This window comes from Peromyscus californicus, unplaced genomic scaffold (assembly GCF_007827085.1).
Source record: "Peromyscus californicus insignis strain IS unplaced genomic scaffold, ASM782708v3 Scaffold_8__1_contigs__length_139910024, whole genome shotgun sequence".
NCBI lineage: Eukaryota > Metazoa > Chordata > Mammalia > Rodentia > Cricetidae > Peromyscus > Peromyscus californicus.
This window is the reverse complement of record NW_026294606.1, coordinates 97184154-97206860: the sequence shown is the minus strand read 5'-3', so window position 1 is coordinate 97206860 and position 22707 is coordinate 97184154. Positions and strand designations below refer to the sequence as shown.

The 22707-nt window shown below is 42.3% G+C and overlaps 1 protein-coding gene across 2 annotated transcripts in view; it reads right to left on the bottom strand.

Moving 5' to 3' along the window:
- Window positions 1–22707, bottom strand: part of Adamts18 (ADAM metallopeptidase with thrombospondin type 1 motif 18) — a 149706-nt gene that overhangs the window by 14658 nt on the left and 112341 nt on the right. For both annotated transcript variants that reach the window (XM_052728758.1, XM_052728759.1), the window contains 2 exons: window positions 2836–2977; window positions 1615–1741 (listed from right to left, as the gene is read on the bottom strand). In XM_052728758.1, the coding sequence (XP_052584718.1) occupies window positions 1615–1741; window positions 2836–2977 (269 nt within the window). The remainder of the gene's footprint in view (window positions 1–1614; window positions 1742–2835; window positions 2978–22707) is intronic.

Here is a 22707-nt window from a genome sequence, read left to right as displayed (position 1 = left end):
ACGTGGAAGTAAAGAGTTAGATAGATCTGGTAATTCCTTTGTCCTTATGGTTCTCAGTTGAGATTCTTCTTTCTAGTCTATCCTTGGGGAAGAACAGTCCTTGAGAGTGTCCGTTCTCTGAATTGAATATGCAGACACTGAGTGAGGGTGGAGAACAAAGGGATAAAGCAGAAGAGCCCACCCAGGACACCAGCTTCACTCTGCAGACCCTGCAAGGGGCCGTTCTGATCCCAGATAAACTTATTCTTCATAAAACATCAGTCAGCCCTGCACACAGTCCTCAGGGGAATCTAGAAGTTGTGGATGACCTCAGTATGCTCTTACACAGGTGTACAAATGAAAGAGTCCCTGTCTTGTGCTGGGTGGTTTAACCAGTGATAGGAAAAAGTCCTGAAATCAGAAACTGTCACCTTGCCAATCAAGTGTTGTGATACTGTGTGTACACATTAGTACACATACTACTACCTGAAGATTACTACACATAGCTATTACCTAAAGATCAGACAAGCCTATGAGAATCAAGAACACTTTCTGTTCATTGCATCCTAAGGCCACTGAGGTAATTCTTAGAACTGTTCATTTCATGGAAAAAGAGGAAAATCCACAGAAGTCCCCCCCCCCCCCCATGCCCTATTTCTTTCTTCTCTTTGTATCATGGTTCAGTTAGCTTCAGAATCTCAGAAAGAAACTGGACAGACAGGACTAGTGGGTATCTGAAACCCCAAACAATTATGAGAAAATGAAATATTAGTTTATACGCTTAAATATCTCTTAGTTCATTCATGCACCCACACGCGAGCGCACACACACACACACACACACACACACAACTGTGTTACCACAAAGTCAGTACTACTTATTAAAATGACCTGAACCCTGGTGACTTCACTACTGCTTTATATAAATACATTTGGCCTAAGATAAATCACCAAGAGCCGACTCCAGTTGGCCAGGGAACTTGCTTAGACTCATCTTCCTACAGTGGCGTGGCTAAAATGAGTCTGAGAACAAACCCACTGAGTGCCCAGAGCGACAGTCATCAGTGGGGGCGTCACCACTTGGCTTTCACGTCTCTAGTTGGTATCTTACTACTATGCAATTTGCATTTGAGGTTTCACGGTCTGCATTATTATTATCCTTACATTCTTGGATGACCGATGTAAAAGTTAAGCATACAGCCACATTGAAATTTAACTAATATAAGATTGAGTGTCATTTAAATATCTGTTTGATTCCATTCTGAAAAGAGGGTGGTTTCTTCAAAAGTTAAAAAGGGGGTGGGGCGGGGCTGTGGTGCTTGCTGGGTGATAGAGCACTTGCTTAGCAAGCATGAGGCCCTAGATTCAAGTCTTACTACTGCTAGAAAAAAAAAAAAAGACATTGTTACATCTCAAGCCTCTATAGCAAAATGAGAGTGTCTAAGGCAAATACATATTTTTAGGTCCTATGATTCAATTTCAATCATTTTCTTTTCCCTATTTTTATATTAAACATTGTGTTTACTTTTTAATCCCTTCCCATCAGACATACGAACAGGGGCTTTTCACTGTTGCCCAACAGTGACAAAGATGTTGGGCACATGTACAAACAAGGAGACATTTGCAGATGACTTACTAGGCTGGGCAGGAGAAAGCATTGCATGTCTTGGGTTCTGTTGCTGGCTTGGTTCTGACACTGCAGAACGAGGAGTTGACTTGAGTGTTTGGATCTCGTAAGCAAATGGCCTTGATGCTGATGTAACCTAGTGAGAGGCCAGAGGTTACACAGTGAGAAATGCAGATAACCCACTTAATACTTAGTTTGGGATTGATCAGTGTTCTGGTATCCTATTGAAGACACTGCATCCAAGTATTTTTGTGAAATAGTTCCTTGGGACACAGTTACAACCCACTTAAATTCAAATCATTTATCCCCAAGATAATAGATTTTTATACTTCAGTAATTTTCATATATGTTTTTCATTTTCAAGTGGATTCTAGATCCATCAAGCGATAAATACTATTCAAAACAGAGTAACTATGAAATGAAACACCCCAGGAAGCTTTAACATAAATTGTACAGATCTAATGGAAAACATTTCTATCCATAAACCACTAGGGAGGGGGCTGAAGAGATGCTCAGCAGTTAAGATCACTTGCTGCTCTTGCCTCTAGTCTAGAGGATCAGGGTTAGATTTCAGGCATCCATTCAACAGCTCACAGCCATCTGCAATGCCAGTTCCAGGGAGTTCTGATGTCCCTTTTTGCCCTCTGTGGGTACTGCACATATGTGATATACATGCAAACAGATAGGCAAACACTTGTACATAAAAATAATTAAGCCACTAGTGAATTATATGTGAAAACCCTAATATTCTACTTTACCATGAAGCATCTTCTGTTTCTATACCCAAGTGATGCCTGTATAGGCAACAAGTTAAACTCTGAATATTCATTTACACCTACCGGCTAGGACCCTGGTTTATGTAAACATTTGTTTTAGCAGAACTGTACAGCCTGGTTCCAAGTGTTCAACACTTCCCATCAGAGGCACAAAATGTTCTGTAAATACTCATGTTTAGCTCCTCAGACAGAAAATGCCACCTTGTCTTGGAATTGTTCTTTGTTTTTCATTTATATGACTTTCCTTCAAACAGCATTTGAGACATGATTCAAATGTCACCCTCGCTTTAATGATTGGCAGTCAGCTGCTCTCCTCAGCTAACAAAAGTTTGTTTTCCGGAGACACAGATCTAAACTGCATTGGGGTTCCCCAGAGTTCACAGTGTCCCTCTACAGACTGGATAAAATCTGTAAGCTGAGATGAGCTGGGAGGCAGAGGTAGGAAATCGCTTACCTCCCCCACAGGAGACTGAGCAGTCAGACTGCACCGTGCGCCAGGTGTACTGGTACCTCTTTGTGGTTGGCTGAGTTATGTTCATGACCTTGGGAAGTGCATACTTCCATGTGATCCCCGGATTCTTGCCTTGTGTCAGAATCTGGATAGGGTGGGATAAGACTTGAGAGATCAGTGTACCATCCAGACATCTTGTTGAATATTTTAAAGACATTTGCAAGTCATTTTGGTCTTAAAATCAGATCATTTCTTGTTCTCAAGAATGTTAAATGTTGAAATCAAAAGGTTTCCTATGACACTTGAAAGCATTTGCCTTCCTAGGATCAAAACTGGAGTAGACGGATGCTGGAAAAACCTAATTTGATGTTTTCTGCAATCATGCAGAACTCAAGGAAAGGTATCACCATCAACAAAGTAAACGAGCCATTAAGACGAAGACAAGAGGCCCAGCAAGGTGAGTCAGTGGTCACAGGCACTTGTGCAAGCCTGATGACCTAAATGCAATCCCCAGAAGACACGTGATGGTAGAAGGAGACAGCAGAATCCACAAAGTTGTCTTTTGGGCCTCCCCCATCCATGCCCAATGAGAGAGGACATGTTTGCATGTGCACACACGCACGCGCGCGTGCACACACACCTACACACACACACAGTTGAAAATAAAATAAATCATAATAGAGTCAATATATGTAGTGTAAGGGATTCAACTTAAAAAAGCCTGGGACTCAGGACGAAACTGATCCCATATGGTATGACTCCTGATGAGCAGCGGGGCTATGGGCCTCCTTTGGTTATTAGACGATCGGCCAGCCTTTGTCTGTACATTATCTCAAAGTGTTCCTTCAATAACTCTACAATGCTTTTATTTGTTCATAAAAAGAATGTGTACAAGATCGTTCAATGACTAGAGAATGAATTTAAATCAATCTGCAAAAAAAGTGTGTGCTTTTCCAATGCCATCCATAGCCTTTTTGATGTGGGCAAACACTCTCTGGGTGTCCTCTCTTTCAAACCATTCCCTTTTTTTCTCTCTCTCTCAAGCTCAATTCATGAATATAAATAACTGGTTTTCTTCCACCCCATGAGTTTTGTGGAAAATTCTTCACCACCAGAACTGGGCATGCATGCTCCAGAGGCAAAGCCTACAGCTAGTTAAAAATAGGCACCCATCCTCTCTGTCTGTTGGCATCCCACCCCAATTAAAGTTGGCTGGGTGGCACTGTACCACTGCACCACACTGCTCTTTAGGATGCTACCACATGGGTTTCATGTTGCTATTAGCTTAAATGCCTCCAGAAGTATTGTGTCTGCCACCGAAGGGATCATGACATGAACATCACTTGGTAGTATAACCAAGGGAATAGCAGAGTCTTCCAGACAGAGTCATGTTAACGGATAGATCTAAGTTGCCCCCACTTTATCGGAAATGAAACTATTACACAACACAACAGGCAGAAGCATTAGGATGAACAAGCACTGGATTCTCACCAGTTACCAACAAAAATGTTCTGCTCCCCTTGCTTGGCCTTTCTACTGTGTTTCTGCTAATTTGCTGGTGCCAGATTAAGTAAATACAGGCAACTCACAGTCAGACTGGAATTGGAAGAGCAGATCAGTATTCAGAAACTGTGGTGGTTTCATTTTGTCTGCTCGACACAACCCAGAATCACCCAGGAAGAGAGTCTCAGTGAGGGATTGTCTAGACTAGGCTGGCCTGTGTGTATCTCTCTCTCCCCTTTCTCTCCCTCCCTCCCTCCCTCCCTCCCTCCCTCCCTCCCTCCCTCCCTCCCTCTCTCTCTCTCTCTCTCTCTCTCTCTCTCTCTCTCTCTCCCTCTCTCCCTCTCTCTCTCTCTCTCTCTCTCTCTCCCCCTTTCTCTCCCTCTCCCTCTCTCTCTCTCTCTCTCTCTCTCTCTCTCTCTCTCTCTCTCTCTCTCTCTCTCTCTCCCTGTGTATGTGTGTGTATTTGGGGGATGGTCTTGAGTGCCTTAATTGATATGGCAGGAAGACCCAGCTTAAAAGTGGGGAGCTTGAGCCGGGTGGTGGTGGTGCACACTTTTAATCCTAGAACTCAGGAGGCAGAGGCAGGCAGATCTCTGTGAGTTCGAGGCCAGCCTGGGCTACAGAGCGAGTTCCAGGACAGGCACCAAAACTACACAGAAAAACTCTGTCTCGAAAAACCAAAAAAAAAGTGGGGAGCTTGGTTCTTGAGTATAGAAAAAGCTAGCTGAGCACTAAGCATGATGCATTTATTCTCTGCTCTTGACTGTGGCCGAGTGACTAGTTGCTTCAGGTTCCTGTCTTGAGTTTCACCAAGAATGGACTGTAATCTCAAACTATGATCTAAAACAAACTCTTTCCCCCAAGTTGCTTTTTCTCGAGGTATTTATCACAGCAGCAGAGACATAACAAGGACAGAAGGTGATCTTTCTGCTTATTGGTATTTCGTCTCACTTGCTCCTTCTGTTAAAGTGATATGACAAACCTTAGCACTCTTGGCTACCACTGTCTCCGTGCGACAGAAAGGAAGAGAGAGATCTTGGAGGGGGAATAATGTAGGATAGCACAAGTCCATGAGTGGCAATAAAAGGACATAGGAGATGCAAAAGAGTTACAGCAAGCCAAGGGAGGTCTTAGCAGGGTGATGCCACAGCTCGGTAGAGTCACACTCAGCTGCTCACAGCAGAGGCACATCTTGTATGCTAGGGAGAAAGAGATGTGCTGACTTCTTGCCATTCTTTAGTGCACCTATTCCTTCCTTCATCCAAACTAGTTGCTGATTTCTACGGCTACAGGGGAATAGACTTCTATGAAAATGTGAAGAAAACAGAAATATAAAATAATGTTAGTTCTTGCCTTTTTTTTTTTAGCCACAAGGGTGAACACTTTGGTGATCTGAGTGGTATAACAAGGGTCTGGGATTTAAATCCCTGGTAGGGAGTACTTGCCAAGCAAGCACAGAGCCCTGAGTTTGCTCTGCAGCACTGGGAAAGCAAGCAAGCAAGCAAACGAGGAGCCAGGGACGCAAAAGAGGTGCTAGAGTCTAACGTGCACAAAACCTGGGGTTCAAGCCCCAGCACCACATAAACAAGGCCCATGACTATAATACCAGCACTCGGGAGCTCAAAGTAGGGGAATCAGCAAGTTCAAGGTCACCCTTGGCTACGGAGTGAGACTGAAGCCACCATGGGATACAAGAGATCTATCCGCACCCCACCACCACCACCACCACCACCACCAGTCAATCCACAAGGAAAAAAAATGGTTTAACAAATTTTCATTGAGCATACATAGTTCCTATTGCCTTCACTTTTTGGCTATACTTTAGGAACCAACATTAGCATATGGCTTGACTGCAACACTGTAAAATTAGGCTGAACAGAAAAGCTCCCACCACACTCAGGAGAAAGCAACCAAGATGCCCACATTTCCCAGACTGCCATCTCAGCCAATTATTCTACATCATCAACACTGCCGACAGGAAGAGACTTACACCATGTCCCCCCATAAGCCTGCTCCTGTCTCTGCAGCCAGCCCTCCCTGTCATTTCTATGATGTTCTGCCTGGCTGCTGCCTGAGACCTCTTCCATCACGTTCCAGTTTGTTTTTTCTGCTGCTCTGATAAACGTCATGACCAAAAGCAACTTGGGGAGGAGGAAAGGGTTTATTTGGCTCATACTTCCAGATGTCCATCACTGACGGGAGTCAGGGCAGGAGATTAAGAGGGAACTGGAGTAGGAACCATGAAGGAACGTTGCTACTGACTTACTCACTGGCTTTTGTATACAGCCCAGGTCATTAGTAACCTCAAACTTAAGTCAGCCCAATGTGTTTCAACCTGACACATGTCAACAGTGGTTGTCATTCTCTATGAAATCCCAACCCCTGACCTCCACATTTGTCTATTCCACTGTTGACTCAACCTCTGAATCTGAATATTTGGGAGATACATTCAAGTCCAACATTAGCTACAATCTCTTTCCCTGTATTCAGAAAGGCTAGTTTTCCCTCAGCTTTCTCCTCTGCATGAGGTGTCCACCCATCCTTCTAGGTCTACAGGCCAGCACAGGATCATGGGGCCCCCATAGACTATTCTTATTCTCACAACTCACATGCAACAGGCCAGGTCATGGCATAGTCTTTACATTTTGTGTGCCTTCTGTCCCACTACCTCTCATGTTACTGACACTATCCTGGGCTAAGCACCACTGTATCATGTCTGACTTCCATGGACAGGGAAGAGAGAAGTGATCTTCTCCAGAAGAGAAGGTGAGGCAGATACACATTTAAAAGTAATTCTGCCACAGTCACCCAATAAATCAAAAGCCAAGGGCTTTAAAACCCGCAGAGGGAAATCACACATATATGTGAAACTTAAGGGTAATTGAAAGAATATCTAAAATCACATGATTGCCTCAATCACTTGCCTATCTAAAATCACATGACCACTTAAAGCAGCTTAGCTGCTATTATTCAGTGTTATCAAAAATTCTGGGTCTTACCATGTTTCATGTTCAGTTTATTTACTTATTTAGTTATTGAAGTACACTTTCAAGTAGCCTACCCTGGCATTGGGCTCATTAGGCAACCAAGGCTGGACTTGAACTCTGATCCACCTGTCTTTGTCTCTTGAGTACTAAGGTTGTTTTGTTTTTGAGAACTGGAGCTCTACAACATAGCATTCTCTGATCTGAATTTGTGATTCTCCTGCCTCTGCCTTCTGATTGCTGGGAATCCAGGTGGGTACCACTATGCCTAGACTTATTAACGGAGTATCTCGGAAAGGACCTGAGCCATGTGTCAAAGCGAACAAAGGGAAACTTCCTGTGTCTTTCTAATCCTCATGAAGAGACAAATAAGACATTGCCCACCTCCCTTTCCTCATCACTGAATAGAAAATATGAAAAGATACTTAGAAAAATAAAATATTTGAGATAAGAGCAAGAACACTGAGTAGACTATTTAAAAGCTATAGGGAATGAATATACTCCACATTACCCAGACAAGCAATAGAAAAAAAGAAAGATGAAAAAAGGCACACTGTATTACAATGTGTTAACAGTTTTCACAGGAGACATGCACCTTTAAATCAGTAAGTCACAGACACCCATAGTGACTCTCTGTACGTTCTATTAGTTTTCCAGACACTGACACATAAGACACAGTCTTCCTATTTATTTGTGAAACATGTGAATGTGTTTTACAAAGACATTAAGCAGCTTAAAAGCACCCCAACTCTAAGGACTCAAGGCTCAACCTTGCTGTCTGCATAGTTATAAATCCACATGCAGTTATGTGAGCAGCCATGTATGTTAGAAGCAAATACATAAACCAGTAGAGGGCTGGCCCGAGACTTCAACATAAGCCCTTAAAAGCCTTTTGAAAGAAGGACCGACTTCTATCCTCCGCAGGGCAAAGCACATAAAAGACAAGCACACAGTAACAGGAAGGCTGTGGCTTTTGCTTCTCAACAGTGAGGCACTCTCTGCCCTGGTCTTTACCCCGTGTGGAGGAGGAGAGTGGCTGAAGATGGAACACAGAAGGAATCCCCCTGTGCTTCAAACAGTTCTCTGGAAATGGACCGTCCACTTTGCCTAGGGTAATCTCTGTGAATTTTTCGTATTTTCAAAAAACCTGAGTTTGGTGAAGAAATCAATTCCACATTTCAGAATCTATGATCACAGCACAAAAGGAAAATCCAAGGCCCCTTGATATAAATAATTAAGAATTCAGCACCCCTTTAGGTCAAATATAGAGTGCCTTTGAGCACAAGGCTTTCTGCTCACGTTTAGGTCCCACGGACACGAAGCCAGTTCGACAGTTAGGTGACCTTGTCTAGGACACCAGGTACCTGATGTGACCATCCTAATTCTCTTAACTGCAGATAGCTACTGTGAAGTGCAGGGACCTTGGAGAGAAGTACACAGGCCCACTTCCTTTCTGAATGCTGGGGGATAGCCTCCAACAATGATTTCATAGCCTGAAAAGGACAATATCTGTCATTCACAGATATCTAAAAACCTGCTTGGGGTGACTCTGTCCACAGCAGTAGGTTGATTTTCTCCGCATCGGGTGGGGGTGGGTGACAGGGACACCCTCCCAATGCCACAGGCATCACATCCTTGCCTCCACGGCACAGCGTGACAGCGATGCCACTTCTGAACCGCCCGGTGCTGCACTGCAGGCTGAACAGCCAAGCTGTTAAATGTGCAAATTTGGAAAGACCGCCAGTGATTCAGTCTACTTAACTGGACTTAGTCCAGAGAACTTTCCAGCCAACTGGGACTGGGTCTCTAATTTATAGCTGGCAAGCGACCCCCTTAAATACTTCCAGGTCCTTAATAGAACTGTTTAATGTCTACCTTTAACACACGAACCACCTGCCTTCAGACACAGCACTCGGCAGCTTTGACCGCAGGGTGCATGGTTATAAAATTCACAGTTCCTTAAGCTGGAAAGCCACGGACAAGGATGGAACCTACCAACCGCCCGCTAAAGTGGGGGGAGTCCTTAACACAGACAAGGCTGGAACCTACCAACTGCCCGCTAAAGTGGGGGGAGCAGCTCCTGCCAATGGCACCCAATGCACTCTTGGGTAGATAGATAACTGGCTTTTTTTTTTCTTTTACTTCTACTTTTTGATTTCTGTTGAAATTTACAGATTTCTTCTATGAGGTTTGTATTGGTTTTATTATTGAAAGCCCGTTTCAAAATGTGTAAGTTTTCCTAATCTCTTCATGAGAATCCAAGTTAGAGATAGGTTTTAAAGACTGGCTTTTACTATATGCAAGGGGACATGTTTCTCTCTTCTGTTGTGTATTTGACTGTGTGTGTTCCTGACTGTGGGTATTTGTGAAAGTGTCTGTGGAGGCCAGAATTAAACCTTGGGTGCTGTTCCTCAGGTGCTATCCACCTTCTTCTTCAAGATAGGGTCCTTTCATCTCTCTGGAGCTTGTCGAGTCAGATAGGATAAACTGACTGGCCAGTGAGCCCAGAGTCCTCAGCTCCACCTTCCTAGTGCTGTGAGTCCTGGGGATTGAACTCAGGTCATCACACTGTGCAGCAAGCTTTTTATCAATGGAGCTCTTTCCATAGCCCCATAATGAACTTGGTTGCTTTAAACATAACGAGAGCAATGCTTCTTGAATAGTTCTTGTATGCCAGGCAAAGGTTTCCAAATGTGTTCTTTACTTTAAAGTTGATATCAATAATATACAAAGATGTATCAGCCATCAGTTTGCAGATGAATATTCTAATATCAGGTACCATAGCTGGCAAAGGATGGAATATAGGGTATTGTCTAGTTGTAATACTCAACCTCATCTCTCAGGACATTCTTTCTCATGCTCTGATACAATGTCTAGGAATCTAATACAAAGTTTTAGCTTGAGTAAGTGGCACAGGCCTATAATCCCAGATACTCCGGTGGCTGAGACAAGTTCACGGCTAGCTAGGCAACTTATTGAGACCCTGTCACCAAGTTAAAAAACTTACAAAGGTTAAATATGTTACAAAAAAAAGGTTGGAGATATAGCTTAGTGGTAGAACACACTTCTCTAGCATGCATGAGACCATGGGTTTAATCCTCAGCAAAACACACGCGTGCGCTCCTGCACACACACATTTACACACACTATTAAGACTCAGTAGCATGCTAAAATAGCTATTTCCAGCCTTTTTAACAGTGTGGGCCTTTTGATTCTTGCACTAATGAACTGACTATAGCTGTGCTTACCTGAACGAGACTCACCAGGATCACACCAGTTAAAAAATTCCCGCATAAAGCACCCCTGCTTAGGGAACTATTAGTAGTTGACGGCTGAGTCACTTTTCTTCAGGAAGTGGCCACTTGTAGGTTGCCTATAACCTCACAGCCATTTGAATATGGGCAGCACTAATTGGATTTGGTGGGGTATAAAGAAAATGTATAAAGAGGACATGAAGTCAGGAGAGAGACGTAGAGGACTTGAGGAGAGTTGGGGGTGGGGGTAGAGGGTTGGAAATGACCAAACTACAGTATATATATATGTGTGTGAAATTTTTATAGAATAACCTCACCCCCAAATAACCACAGCCCAAGCTGTTGTGCTGAGCTGAAGCTGCCAGCTGTGTGTTTTGAGCATGTTACTCAGTCTGTCTGCTTCACTTCCCTGTGTGCCTGTTTAAATGTCTTCAGTGCCGTCTGAACCACCGAAACAGCCATAAACCGACAGATTCCTCCTTCCTTGATAAAATACAAACAGCATCATATGTCATAGGTCTTGGAGAAGGAGAGAGTTCCATGGCATTTTTTTTTTTTTTTGTAAATTTATGTGGTTTCTGAAACCCCACAGTATGTTACAAATCCATCTAGCTTTCTTCACCTTCTCGGGTGTGGAGAAGTAGGGCTAGACAAGCCTCAGTGAGGCAACTTGGGCAGTCACCTGTAGAGCAGCTTCAAAGGTGTGGGCTGACACACCGAAGCTCCGTGAGGCCTCTAAGTCAATCAGCGGACATTCGTCTGACTCTAACAAAGAAAGAGTGCTGGCTGATCCATCACAGAAGTATGCGCCCTGAATTAACCTGAGGCTCCAGCTTCAAACAGACTATGGCAGCTGAGAAAAACGGATTGTTATATGCTGGCGGTCCTGGGGAATGGTTGTCTCTCACCTGCACCCTACATCAGCTCTCCTGAATCCATTGTCCATTTCTCCCTTGTCTCCTGTGTTCTGTATCGCCACTTAACGCACGCTGTGTGACTACTCCTATTTCACCTATACTGACTCATCTCAAGAAACAGTTCTCTCCATTACATTAATTACAGCTGTTATACATAGGGGAGGATTTAGCTAGACTCATGGAGCTAGATGGAAAAAACATAGCTTATTGATGGTACTTATACACAGTCATCTTGCTAATCAAGGTGCCTGTCCACCTGGTTCCTTACTCTACAGCCAGAGAGTGCAGAGGGAAGTTATTTACTATAGTAATTCATTCTCATTCATATTCTCTCTCCCTATACCTTCATCTTTCTGTCAGACAGGCTCTCACTGTGTTGCCCTGGCTGGCCTGAAACTCACTATGCAGACCAGGCTGGCCTCAAACTCACAGAGATCAACTTTGCTTCTGCCTCCCAAATGCTCTGATTAAAGGTGTGCACCGCTGTGTTCAGCCCATGATAATTTTGTATACATATCTTTTCCAGCCTTGAAACTAGCCTGAGGTCGGCCTGTTTCTCACTTACTGTGGCTAACTCCCAAAGCTGCTGTATGTTTAGCTTTGGCATTCTATCAAACACTAATGGGCTTGCAAAGAGTTGAATGTGCCTTTTCTGCAGCCTAACACTGCTGAGGGGGAGGGGAAATTCTTTAACCTAAAGGAAAGTCTTTTATATGTTAAGTTTTTCTAAAAGAGGAATGCGGCAAGAATCTGAGAGATCAGATTTCAGTTAAAGACTCGCAGCTTGGCTATCATGCCATCCCGGACCACTCTGTTCAGGAGATAGGGATGACATCACTCCACAAGGAAACACTCCCGAGGAATCCCCCTCCACCTGCAGCAAGGCTTGCTAGAGGATGGCTCTTTTTCTGCTGTGTGCCTGTGCTTGTGTGTGAGAGAGACACAGAGATAGACAGCCTGGGGGATAAAGAAGGAAGAGAACTAGCAAGAACCTTATCCTTAGCCAGACACAGCATAGGCTGGGATACAGCTCAATGGTAGGGAGGTGGTCCAAAGCACAAAGCCCTGAGATGGATCTGCTGCACCACAAACAGTTAATCAGTAAAGGAAAGAATTCATGTTTTAATCCTTACTGCCAAGTCTTCCTAACACTCTCTATTAAGCATGTCTTTCCCACAGTACTTAAACAAAGACCCAAGCCACTGACCTTTAGTAATCTATATCTAAATCTCAAAATGGGGAAAAAAATAAGTTTTCATCCTTACCCCCAAAGCTCAGCAGTAGCAATAAATGCAAAGACTCACAACTGGTCACAGGGCTGAGAGTGACTGCCAAATGCTTAGCCCTAAATGGGATATCTGTGTTAAGTCCTCCAAGGCGTAGAGAACCTAACAGCAAAGGGGGCAGAAGGATCGTAAGGGCTGGAGCACTGGGGAGTGCTGTCTTCTGGACATGACCTGACTCCTGCTCATGACCTCACATCAGCCATGGTTATGTACAGAAGACCTGCACAAGATTGAGCCCATCAGCATTCCACCACGGAGAGGGGAGGGGTATATCTCTGAGGTATACCCTTGCTTTTAGTGGTTGCTTGGGGAGGTGATGGAGCCATTGTTCCAGCAAATTACCTCATACCCTTGCTCATGAAAACAACTGTAGTTAACTCAGTGGGACACACACATACAGACATAAAAGCAGGATGAGGGGGATTTATCGGAAAGAAGGGGTTCAGTGGGTGTGGGAGGGGATAAGAAAGGGTAATGAGGTGGTGGGTAGGATCCAAACACACCATATACATATATACATTTTCAAAGGACAAAACAAAATAGAATAAAAACCAGCATACATACATCTGTCTACTTCCGATAAAACCCATTTTGTTCAAAGAAGCTATGCATAAATTTTGACCCTGATTATCAATTATTTTTTATTCCTATCCCTTCAATATATAATTCTTATATCCCAAGCCACACACACTAAAGTATTTGGGGATGCAGAATTATTACAGGCAAACCCAATCACATAACACCATCAACCACATACAATACCCTCAACACTATTGAAACACAAGCTCTCTTTAAGCTTTCCAGATAACCGACAAGTTCATAAGTTTAATAAGAGATTTTTCAGTCTTTCTGCCAGACTTATGCTGTAGAGAATGAGTTGAAATAGATGGAAACTGTCTGGTTTCATAAAAACTATATCTGCTGTGATCTCAGAAAGCAGACCCCTGCCAAGTCTGTATTGATTTCTTTGGGGGCTAGGGCTTGCGTGCACAGGACTGGCCTCTGCTCTAAGCAACGCAGAAATGTGAGTTGTTTGTATGTGTCTGATTCTGCAGGTAGAAGCGGGAACATGATGGATGGATTTAAATAATGCCTAAAATTACTGAAGGCTTGAGACAGTCCTACAGAACAGGATCAGCCTCAGCAGTGTCCCTTGGCCACTGAGGAGACCTATGAAGGAGTGACACCCACCTGTTGTAAATGGTGAATCCAGATAGTGTCAAGGATGTGGAGAGAGGGCAAGGGTGTAACAGAGACTGCATTTCAAAATGGGACTGTCTTGAGACTTTGTGATACAGTCAAAGTCTGTTTCCAGTTAGTTTAAACTATGAAATTGCCTATGAAGACATCCTATAAAATTTTGACATATAAAAATAACCAAAAGCAGGAGGTACCTTTATTTGGTGTCAAGCCATGCACTTATTTCTCAGGGCTAACTGACAGCAGTCAATTACTCCCAGGATTGTATTACTCCTCATCCTACTAAAAAACACCCAGAGATATGTGGAAAGATCTGGTGAATACACCATGCTGGGGAAGCAACATTGTTTCCTTTACTGCAGGAAGCTTTCTGTGACCTTGTTGGTCCACAACATCTTATATGCATATCACTCATACTCACAGGGGCTAACACAAGCCTATGAATCCTCAAGGGCATTTTAGGAATCAAGTGTGTGACTGGGGCTGGAGCGATGGCTCAGTGTTTAGGAGTGTCTGCTGGCCATGTGGGCTTGGTGGCGCTTGTCTTTAACCTCAGGACTCCGGGGGCAAAAGTAGGTGGATTTATGTGAGTTGAGGCCAGACTGTTCTGTCTTGTAAGTTCCAGGCCAGCCAGGGCTACAAAGAAGACTGGCATTCTATCTCCAGCACCCATGTTGGTCACCCTTAACTGTCTGTAACTCCAGCTCCAGAGGATCTGATACCCTATTTTGGCCTCCTCAGGCATCCACACACATATGCACATTCTCACATACATACTTACACACATAAATAAGCATATTTAAAAGCAAAGAAGTGCATGAATTTAAATGTTATTCACTGTCATTATTTTACTCTGTATGGTTCTCAGGCTGGTTCTTAGGGATCATCAAAAACCATGGTGATAACACATACTGGAGGATTTGAAGGAGAGTGGGGAAGGGTGTGTTGGAGGGTTGGAGGGAGTAAAGGGAAGGGATAAATGTTGTAATAAAATTATAATATCAAAAACAGCAACAGAAAACCAACAAGTTTGAACATGAAATGTCATTTGCTCCATGCTTTAAGAATTTTCTCCTCATATTCTAGAATATTATGAATACTATGTCAGTGGTGGAAAGCTACAAAGAGAAATAAGTCACTAGGTGATAAAGCAGGGTTTTGGGTACTGAAAGGACTTCCTGGACAAACTGGGACCCAGAAAATCTAAGCTATACAATTAATATCACATAGGAATCATTAAGCCTGATTGCCAAGTACCTCTTCAGCTGTTTTCTGTCTTGCCCATGAAACTTTGCAAAGGTATAGGATCCATGTACCAAAGTTCTGTTCCTTGTATTTTTTTCCACAGCTGATAGTTGCTGAGGGAGAGAGAGTCACTCAGCTTTGGGTACATGCCCACTGGCAGGTTGCCTATGTCCCAGTGGGTGGCCCCCCATCCATGTACATATGAGCATCACTGATTGGACTAGGGATTAATAACTACAGAAAAAGCAAGACATGAAATTGTGATAAAGATAGGATGGGAGCATTGGGCAAGCTGAAGGAATGTATGTAATGATGGGTAGATCTGATGAAATGGTATTATAGAAATGTATGAATGAAATTTTCAAAGAATAAATAAAGGTATTGCTTTTGAAAGACTTAAATCTATAGTGGGTTATAATGAAAAAAAAAAAAAAAAAGAGGACACCAAGGTAGAAGGGCATAGTTTTTGGTGTGGGTTCCAGGAGGAGTGGTAGGGAATATTTTGGGTTGGGGATAGGATCAAGATATATCATACATGTTTTAGAAACTGTCAAATAATAAAAATATTTTAAAAGATTTGAGATTATAAAGATTGGGCAATATAATTTGCATTTTAATCCCTAGTGCATCTTCAGTATCTAAGATAGACTTGGGTAGTGAATAGGTGTCAACATGTGTTTAACGTTTTTAAAACCAGACAGCAAGAGGAGATAGAGAGGAACAAGTCCTGTTGATGATAGTCATGGGAGCTAATGCATCCCAGGCTGGTTGGAGATGGGGCATTGCTAGAATCTTGGCAGGTTATGATGCAATACACACAAGTGAGAAACAGTGGTATCATCCTCACAGTGCTGCCCTGGGTATCTGGCAACCAGGGCTTTCTGTTGAAGTTTACACTGTAACAAGGACTTAGGAACATGCCATGGTTTTAATCCGCCAGAAGAGGATTTTTGTTCATAGACTTCTTTCTGTGGATGGAATAGCATTTTTCTTTTTGGTGCATTCCCACATTCTGATTTCAGCATCCCACAGGATTGTAAAACATATTCAACATTTTTATATTGGAGTGAACATATTTTTGGCTCCCAAAGTATTCATTTTGGTTCAACTCATCATATTATATGGAAAAGAAAGTGAACTTTATTTAACTTCCTTTAAAGAATAATGCCATGGATCACTTGGACATTAAGATAAAGTTTAGTTTAGGGAAAATATAATTTATTACTTACTATAGTCTCTCTCTCTCTCTCTCTCCCCCCCCGCCCCGAGTATGTGTGTGTGTGTGTGTGTGTGTGTGTGTGTGTGTGTGTGTGTGTGTGTTGCATGTTTGTGTAGGTACAGTTATGCTGGAGCCATGATTCTATGTGGAGGTCCGACGACAACCACGGCTGTTGGTCTTTGCCTTCCCCCTTACTGAGACAGTCTCTTGTTTACCCCTGCACACACCAAGGTGGCTGGTCTATGAGCTTCTGGGAATTCTCCTGTCTCTGCCTCACATCTGGCTGTAGGAGCCTTGGAGTTACAGACACTCATCATTGCATTCAGCTTCCTGACAGTTCAGGTGACCTGAAATTAGGTCCTCACAACAAACACTTTACCTACTAAGCCATCTCCTCAGCCTGATGTATTATAACTTTAAGTTAAAAAAAATAACCTCAAGCCATTCATTTTTGAAAGAATTAAATGTGATTAAAACTAACCAGAAGTATTGGGCTGGTGAGATGGCTCAGGGGTTAAGAGCACTGGCTACTCTTCCAGAGGTCTTGAGTTCAATTCCCAGGACCCACGTATTGGCTTATAATCATTTATAATGGGATCTGAAGCCCTCTATTGGCATGCAGGCATACATGCAGTCAGAGCATTCAGATATATAAAATACATAAATCAATAAATCTTAAAAAACAGACAAAGAACTAACCAGAAATTTGACAATGCTCTTCGAGAACAACAAAACTCAAATGAACGAGATCTATTTAAAAAGATAAAACAAATAAAATATTACGTTATCATATTTATTTTTAAGCTTCATAGATATTTGTAAATTTAATACAAATCTGTAGCTGCTTTAAAAATTAAAGTATGTCTATTTGGTCATTGAAGTTTCCATGGAGGTGGTTTGTCTGTCAGGTTATAATTTTAGTCTATTTATTTACACTTCATTGAATCTAGTAGTAAAATAGGATCATAAGGTAAGACTTTGGAAACGAATAGCCAAGAAAGTGTAATTTTTCTTCATGCTGGTGACTCTACAACATTGTATGACTACAAGTATTACTATAGTTTATATTCTCTTTATGTGTAGTAAGAATTATTTTTAAGGGGTGGGTGAAATGGCTCAGTGGGTAAAGGCGCTTGCCACTAAGCCTGAGGACCTGAGTTCAATACTCAGAACCCATGAACCAAAAAGAGGGGACTGACTCCTGAAAGTTGTCCTCTTACTTCTATACATGCACTGTGGTATACACAGGCATACACACACACACACACACACACACACACACACACACACACACACACGCATTTAAACATTACTTTTAAGAACATGGCACAGTCAACTGAACATATAGCACATATTTATATGACTTTATTTAGATCTACTCTATTCAACATTCTCCTGATAAGATGGCTGTTACTGTTTAAGAAGCTATCTGTATTAGGAACATACAGATGGATGAATCTGATCAGTTTTAGAAAACTCCATCTTTACTTCTTCAAAATTACTTTTAAAGGACTGGAGAGATGGCTTATCTGTTAAGAGCACTGGCTGTTCTTACAGAGGACCTGGGTTTGAGTCTCAGCACCCACATGGCAGTTCACAACCATTTGTAATTCCAGTTTCAGGGGATCTGATGCCCTCTTCTGGCCTTTTCAGGCACCAGGCATTCACATGGTACACAGACACGCATGCAGATAAAACATTCATATTCATAAGAGCACATTTTAAAAATCCTTTTTAGACACTGGTTAAAATCTTGTACCCATGGAAGAAGCCAAATGATGAGTAGTTTTTGTCAGGATTAAGTCCCACAGCTGACTGAGCTATGGAGCTGTGCTGAGATCAGACAAAGCATAAGAAAGAGGCACAGCTCAGGCTGGTGTAATGCTTAGCAACAGCACATCAGAGTCTGCTTAATTTGATCAGTGCACACAATGGGACCTTCAGGCTTTACAGATGACAGGATGGCTCAACGCAGTCACACCACCTCTCACACTACCTGCTGTTTCTTGTCGTATGTCTCTGTTGTGGCTTTTCTACAGAGCAGATCTGTTTAATAGTGAAGCTTTAATTACAAACAGAACTGTGAAAAACTGGGACGGTTTTGTGTTCATGAACTAAACTGCAGAGGGAAATGAAATTCAAAACATTGTATGTCTTGAAGTAGTAAAAAGACCATTTCTCATCAGGAAATGACTTGTTCTTGCTTTCGGCTGCCCATGGAAGAAGCCCTGAGAGCCGTTTAGCTTGGTTTCCTTTCTTTTCTTTGTTTGTTTTTTGTTTTTGTTTTTATTCAACACAATTTTGCCTGTGAAAATTTGCCTAGTAATAAATTTGCTTAGTGATATCCTTCTCTGGTTGCTCCAGAGAAGGATAGCTCAAGGTACTATGTCTTACATTAATTTTAGCGTGATTAGGCCAGTTTCCAACAGTTTCTTAACTGGCTCTAATTATGCTTCTGAAATTTTGTGCCACATATTTATGTGAAGCAGTGTTTTCAGCCTTGATGATTATAAAGTCAAAATATTGATCAACTCTCTGAACAATATTGAAGATTGTCTAGACCTTGTACTACCAAATAGTCCACCAAACTATAGTTCTTTATATGAAGCAATGTTTACTGGAGGAGGATCTACAACCACTAATTTACTAAACCAGCATAATTTCCAATGGCAGATATACATTTGTCCTTATACCTACAAATAAATGCAGTTTTCACCCCTCATCAAGAATACTTCTCTTTGCAACAGACAGAGGCCATGTGAGAAAACCACAACCAATCAAAATGGAAGATTGTGAAGCCCAGTCCCAATGGGTGCATCTACAAAACACTACTAGACCTAAGGCTCTGGAAACATGGTGGAAGAGGGGGTGGAGAGAATGTAAGAGCCAGGGGATCAGGGTATTTGCTGTGAGATTGTGTCTCCTAGAAATGTCAGAAGCTATATCCATAAGTTCTTACCAACATGACTTCCCAAATGCTAACTGATCAAGGATGACACCAATGGACATGCCAAAGTCAATGGAAAAAAGCCCATGAGGCCTCAATCCTACACAAAGAACTATATAGTCAACTGAAAGGTGGGAAAGGGAGAGGTGTTCTTCCCCAGGGAAGAACATACCAATGGGTTATCTAATGCCAAACAATCATCCCTGAAAACATATATATATGTAGCATTATACAGACTGAACAGGTTATATTTAGGAATATAAATGCATGCAGTAACAATTAGTGAAAAAGAGGCTATGAATTTGAAGGAGAGCAAGGGGATATATGGGAGGGTTTAGAGGGAGGAAAAGGAAGGGAGAAATGTTGAAATTAAATTATAATCTCAAAACAAAAAATTAAAATAAATGAAATTATGATATATGTGCAGTAAAAACCCAGCACAGTGGATTATTTTTAAAAAAAGAACCCTAAATTTAGAAGGAGGAAGTAGGGTTGATCTGGAAGCTGTTAAGGGTGGGACTGGTCAAAATACATTGCATAGAATTCTCAAAAAATTAATATTTTTTTTAAAAGAATGAAAAAAAAATAAGGATATTCATTTCATGAGTATGTGTCTTAGTTTGCTTTCTGTTGTTGTGATAAACACTATGATCAAAACAACTCGGGGAAGGAAGAGTTTTATTTTCATTTTGCAGGTTACAATCCATCATCAAGTGAAGCCAAGGCAGGTACCTGGAGGCAGGAGCTGAAGCAGAAATCACAGAGGAACATTGGTTATTGGCTTGTTTCCTCTGGCTTGCTCCGCTATCTTTCTTATACAATCCAGAACAGGACCACTTCCCGAGGAATGGTACTGCCCAGGCTATGCCCTCCCACATTAATTCTTCATGAAGAAAATGCCCCACATATATGCCCACAGGATGATCTGATGGAGGCAATTTCTCAGCTGAGGTATGCCAAATCAAGCTGATAAAAACCTAACTATGACAGCAAGCAAATTTATTTTTACCTTTAATAAATGGTAAAATTATTTACATAGCAAAGAGCTATTTTAAAATAATGTTATGATTTATTATCTATAAATGTGTGACTGGCACACCTATTTTATATACCTATATACCTAGGGTTACTTAAAATTTTCTCAGGTGAAATAGAATCAAAAGTGCAAAAAGTTTAAGAACCCTTGGTGTAGGAGATGTCGGGAGGCCAACTAATGACCAAGTTCTGTGGCTAATCTTGCAAACTCAAGTGTCTGCCAGGGCCAGAAGTTTCTTAAAACAGATTTTAAAATCCACATTTTTATAAGAAGTCACATGATATTAAGGCATTGTTCCATTATGTTTTACTGCTATGTGAGATGGGAAATGGATCTGGCCTCCGGCCACCAGTTTGCTCACATGGTGTGAAGTGTAGGGTTAGTTTCTTGAAATATGTGTGTCATACATGCAAAGTCAAAAAGTGATGAAGTGGGCACCAAACTATGTCAAATAATTCTTACAAGAGCCACAGCAGCAAGCATGATTTGCCCATTTTACAAATGGGTACATTATGGGACACAGAAACTTCCCCTAGTTCCATCAGCAAGTCAGGCCTGCATTTTAACCTTCAGACGTCAAGTTGTAGATGGTTAGCTTTAGAACCGTCTTCTTAGCCCGCCAGTAAATGTCCAAGGGGTCACATAGCAGATTCCATATGGCGTGAGTGTTAGCATTAGTTTTCAACTCACACAACCTAGAATTACCTGGGAAGGGGGTCTCAACGAGGGACTGTCTACACAGATTTTCCCGTGGGCATTTTTATAACGAATTTTTTTCTTTCCTTTCCTTTCCTTTCCTTTCCTTTCCTTTCCTTTCCTTTCCTTTCCTTTCCTTTCCTTCCCTTCCCTTCCCTTCCCTTCCCTTCCCTTCCCTTCCCTTCCCTTCCCTTCCCTTCCCTTTCACCCCCCCCCTCTCGTTCTTTCTTTCTTTTTTTGAGACAGTGTTTCTCTTTTTAGCCCTAGCTATCCTGGAACTCACTCTGTAGACCTGGCTGGCTTCAAACTCAAGAGATCCACCTGCCCCTGCCTCTAGAGTTCTAGGGAACGGTGTGCGCCACCACCGCCCAACTGACAGATTTTCTTAATTGGACTCACTGACATGAGAAGATCCAATCCACTGTGGGCAGTACCTTTCTTCAGGCTTGGGCCCTGGACTGTTTAAAGAGTAGAGAAAGTAAGCTGAGTATTTTATTCTTATTTTATTCATTACTTTATTCTCTCTCTGCTCTTGAATGTGATGACCATCTGCTTAGTTCCTGCCTTGACCTCTTCCCAATGATGGACTATGACATGGAATTGGAAGACAAATACCCCTTTCCCACAAGTCGCTCTTTTCGGGGTGTTTTATCACAGTAACAAAAGTGAGACTAGGGTGTGTGGAGGCTGCACCTTTATTCTGCACCACCATGATTCAAAAGGTGCCCAGAATAGACAAATAGACTTCAATAACTGTAGGGGATGCTGAGATCCTGAACCTCAAACCGATTGCATGGTCTTGAAACTACAAAACGGACACATGGCAAACAGTATTCTCTGGCAGCCTGCAGAAACAAGGGAATATCTGGGATGGCTACTCTGCTCCAAAATGAACACAGAGAGATTTGGAGTGTGGGATTCATGTACAGATTTTAAATACCTTAGAATCCAGAAAAAAGTGCACGCGCGCGTGCACACACACACACACACAACTTGGAGCAGTCAGAGAAAGAGTAGCTAGAATGCTGTCATCCCTATTGTGGAAATCTCCACTCTTGTCCAGGCAGGTACAGAGCCAAAGCACAGGACAAGGTTCCAGCATAACAATAGAAGAGGATTTACATACAAAATCCAGTGACAACTTTGAGTCAAGGTCTAGGCGAACACACACCTTTTGTGTCAGCTCATTTGTGGTGTCACCTGCTGTTCTATAATACCTTTGTGAAGCATAGTCTTGATAAGGCAATGGTTTAGCTTGTCCCAAGAGGCAGCTCATCAGAGAAAACTGGGACCTCTACCCTGTGATTTGTTGACCGACGGTTAAGGTATCACTTCCAGGGTTTGCAGGATCTGATACACATTCATTCCAATACTGTTTGGCTGCACCCCCCACTGCCTGTTCATAGCTGCTTCTTCAGTACTGAAGATGTATCTTGAATAAGAGGAGGCTAGAAATGGAAGCATCCCCCTACCCCTAGCCCCACTTCAAGGTATCATCAAGATAGCTACAGTAATAAAAACACCCACCAAAGGCTCAAGGAAGAAGCTGAGGTTCATTCTCAATATTGTGTTTTCCCTCGAAGTCCAT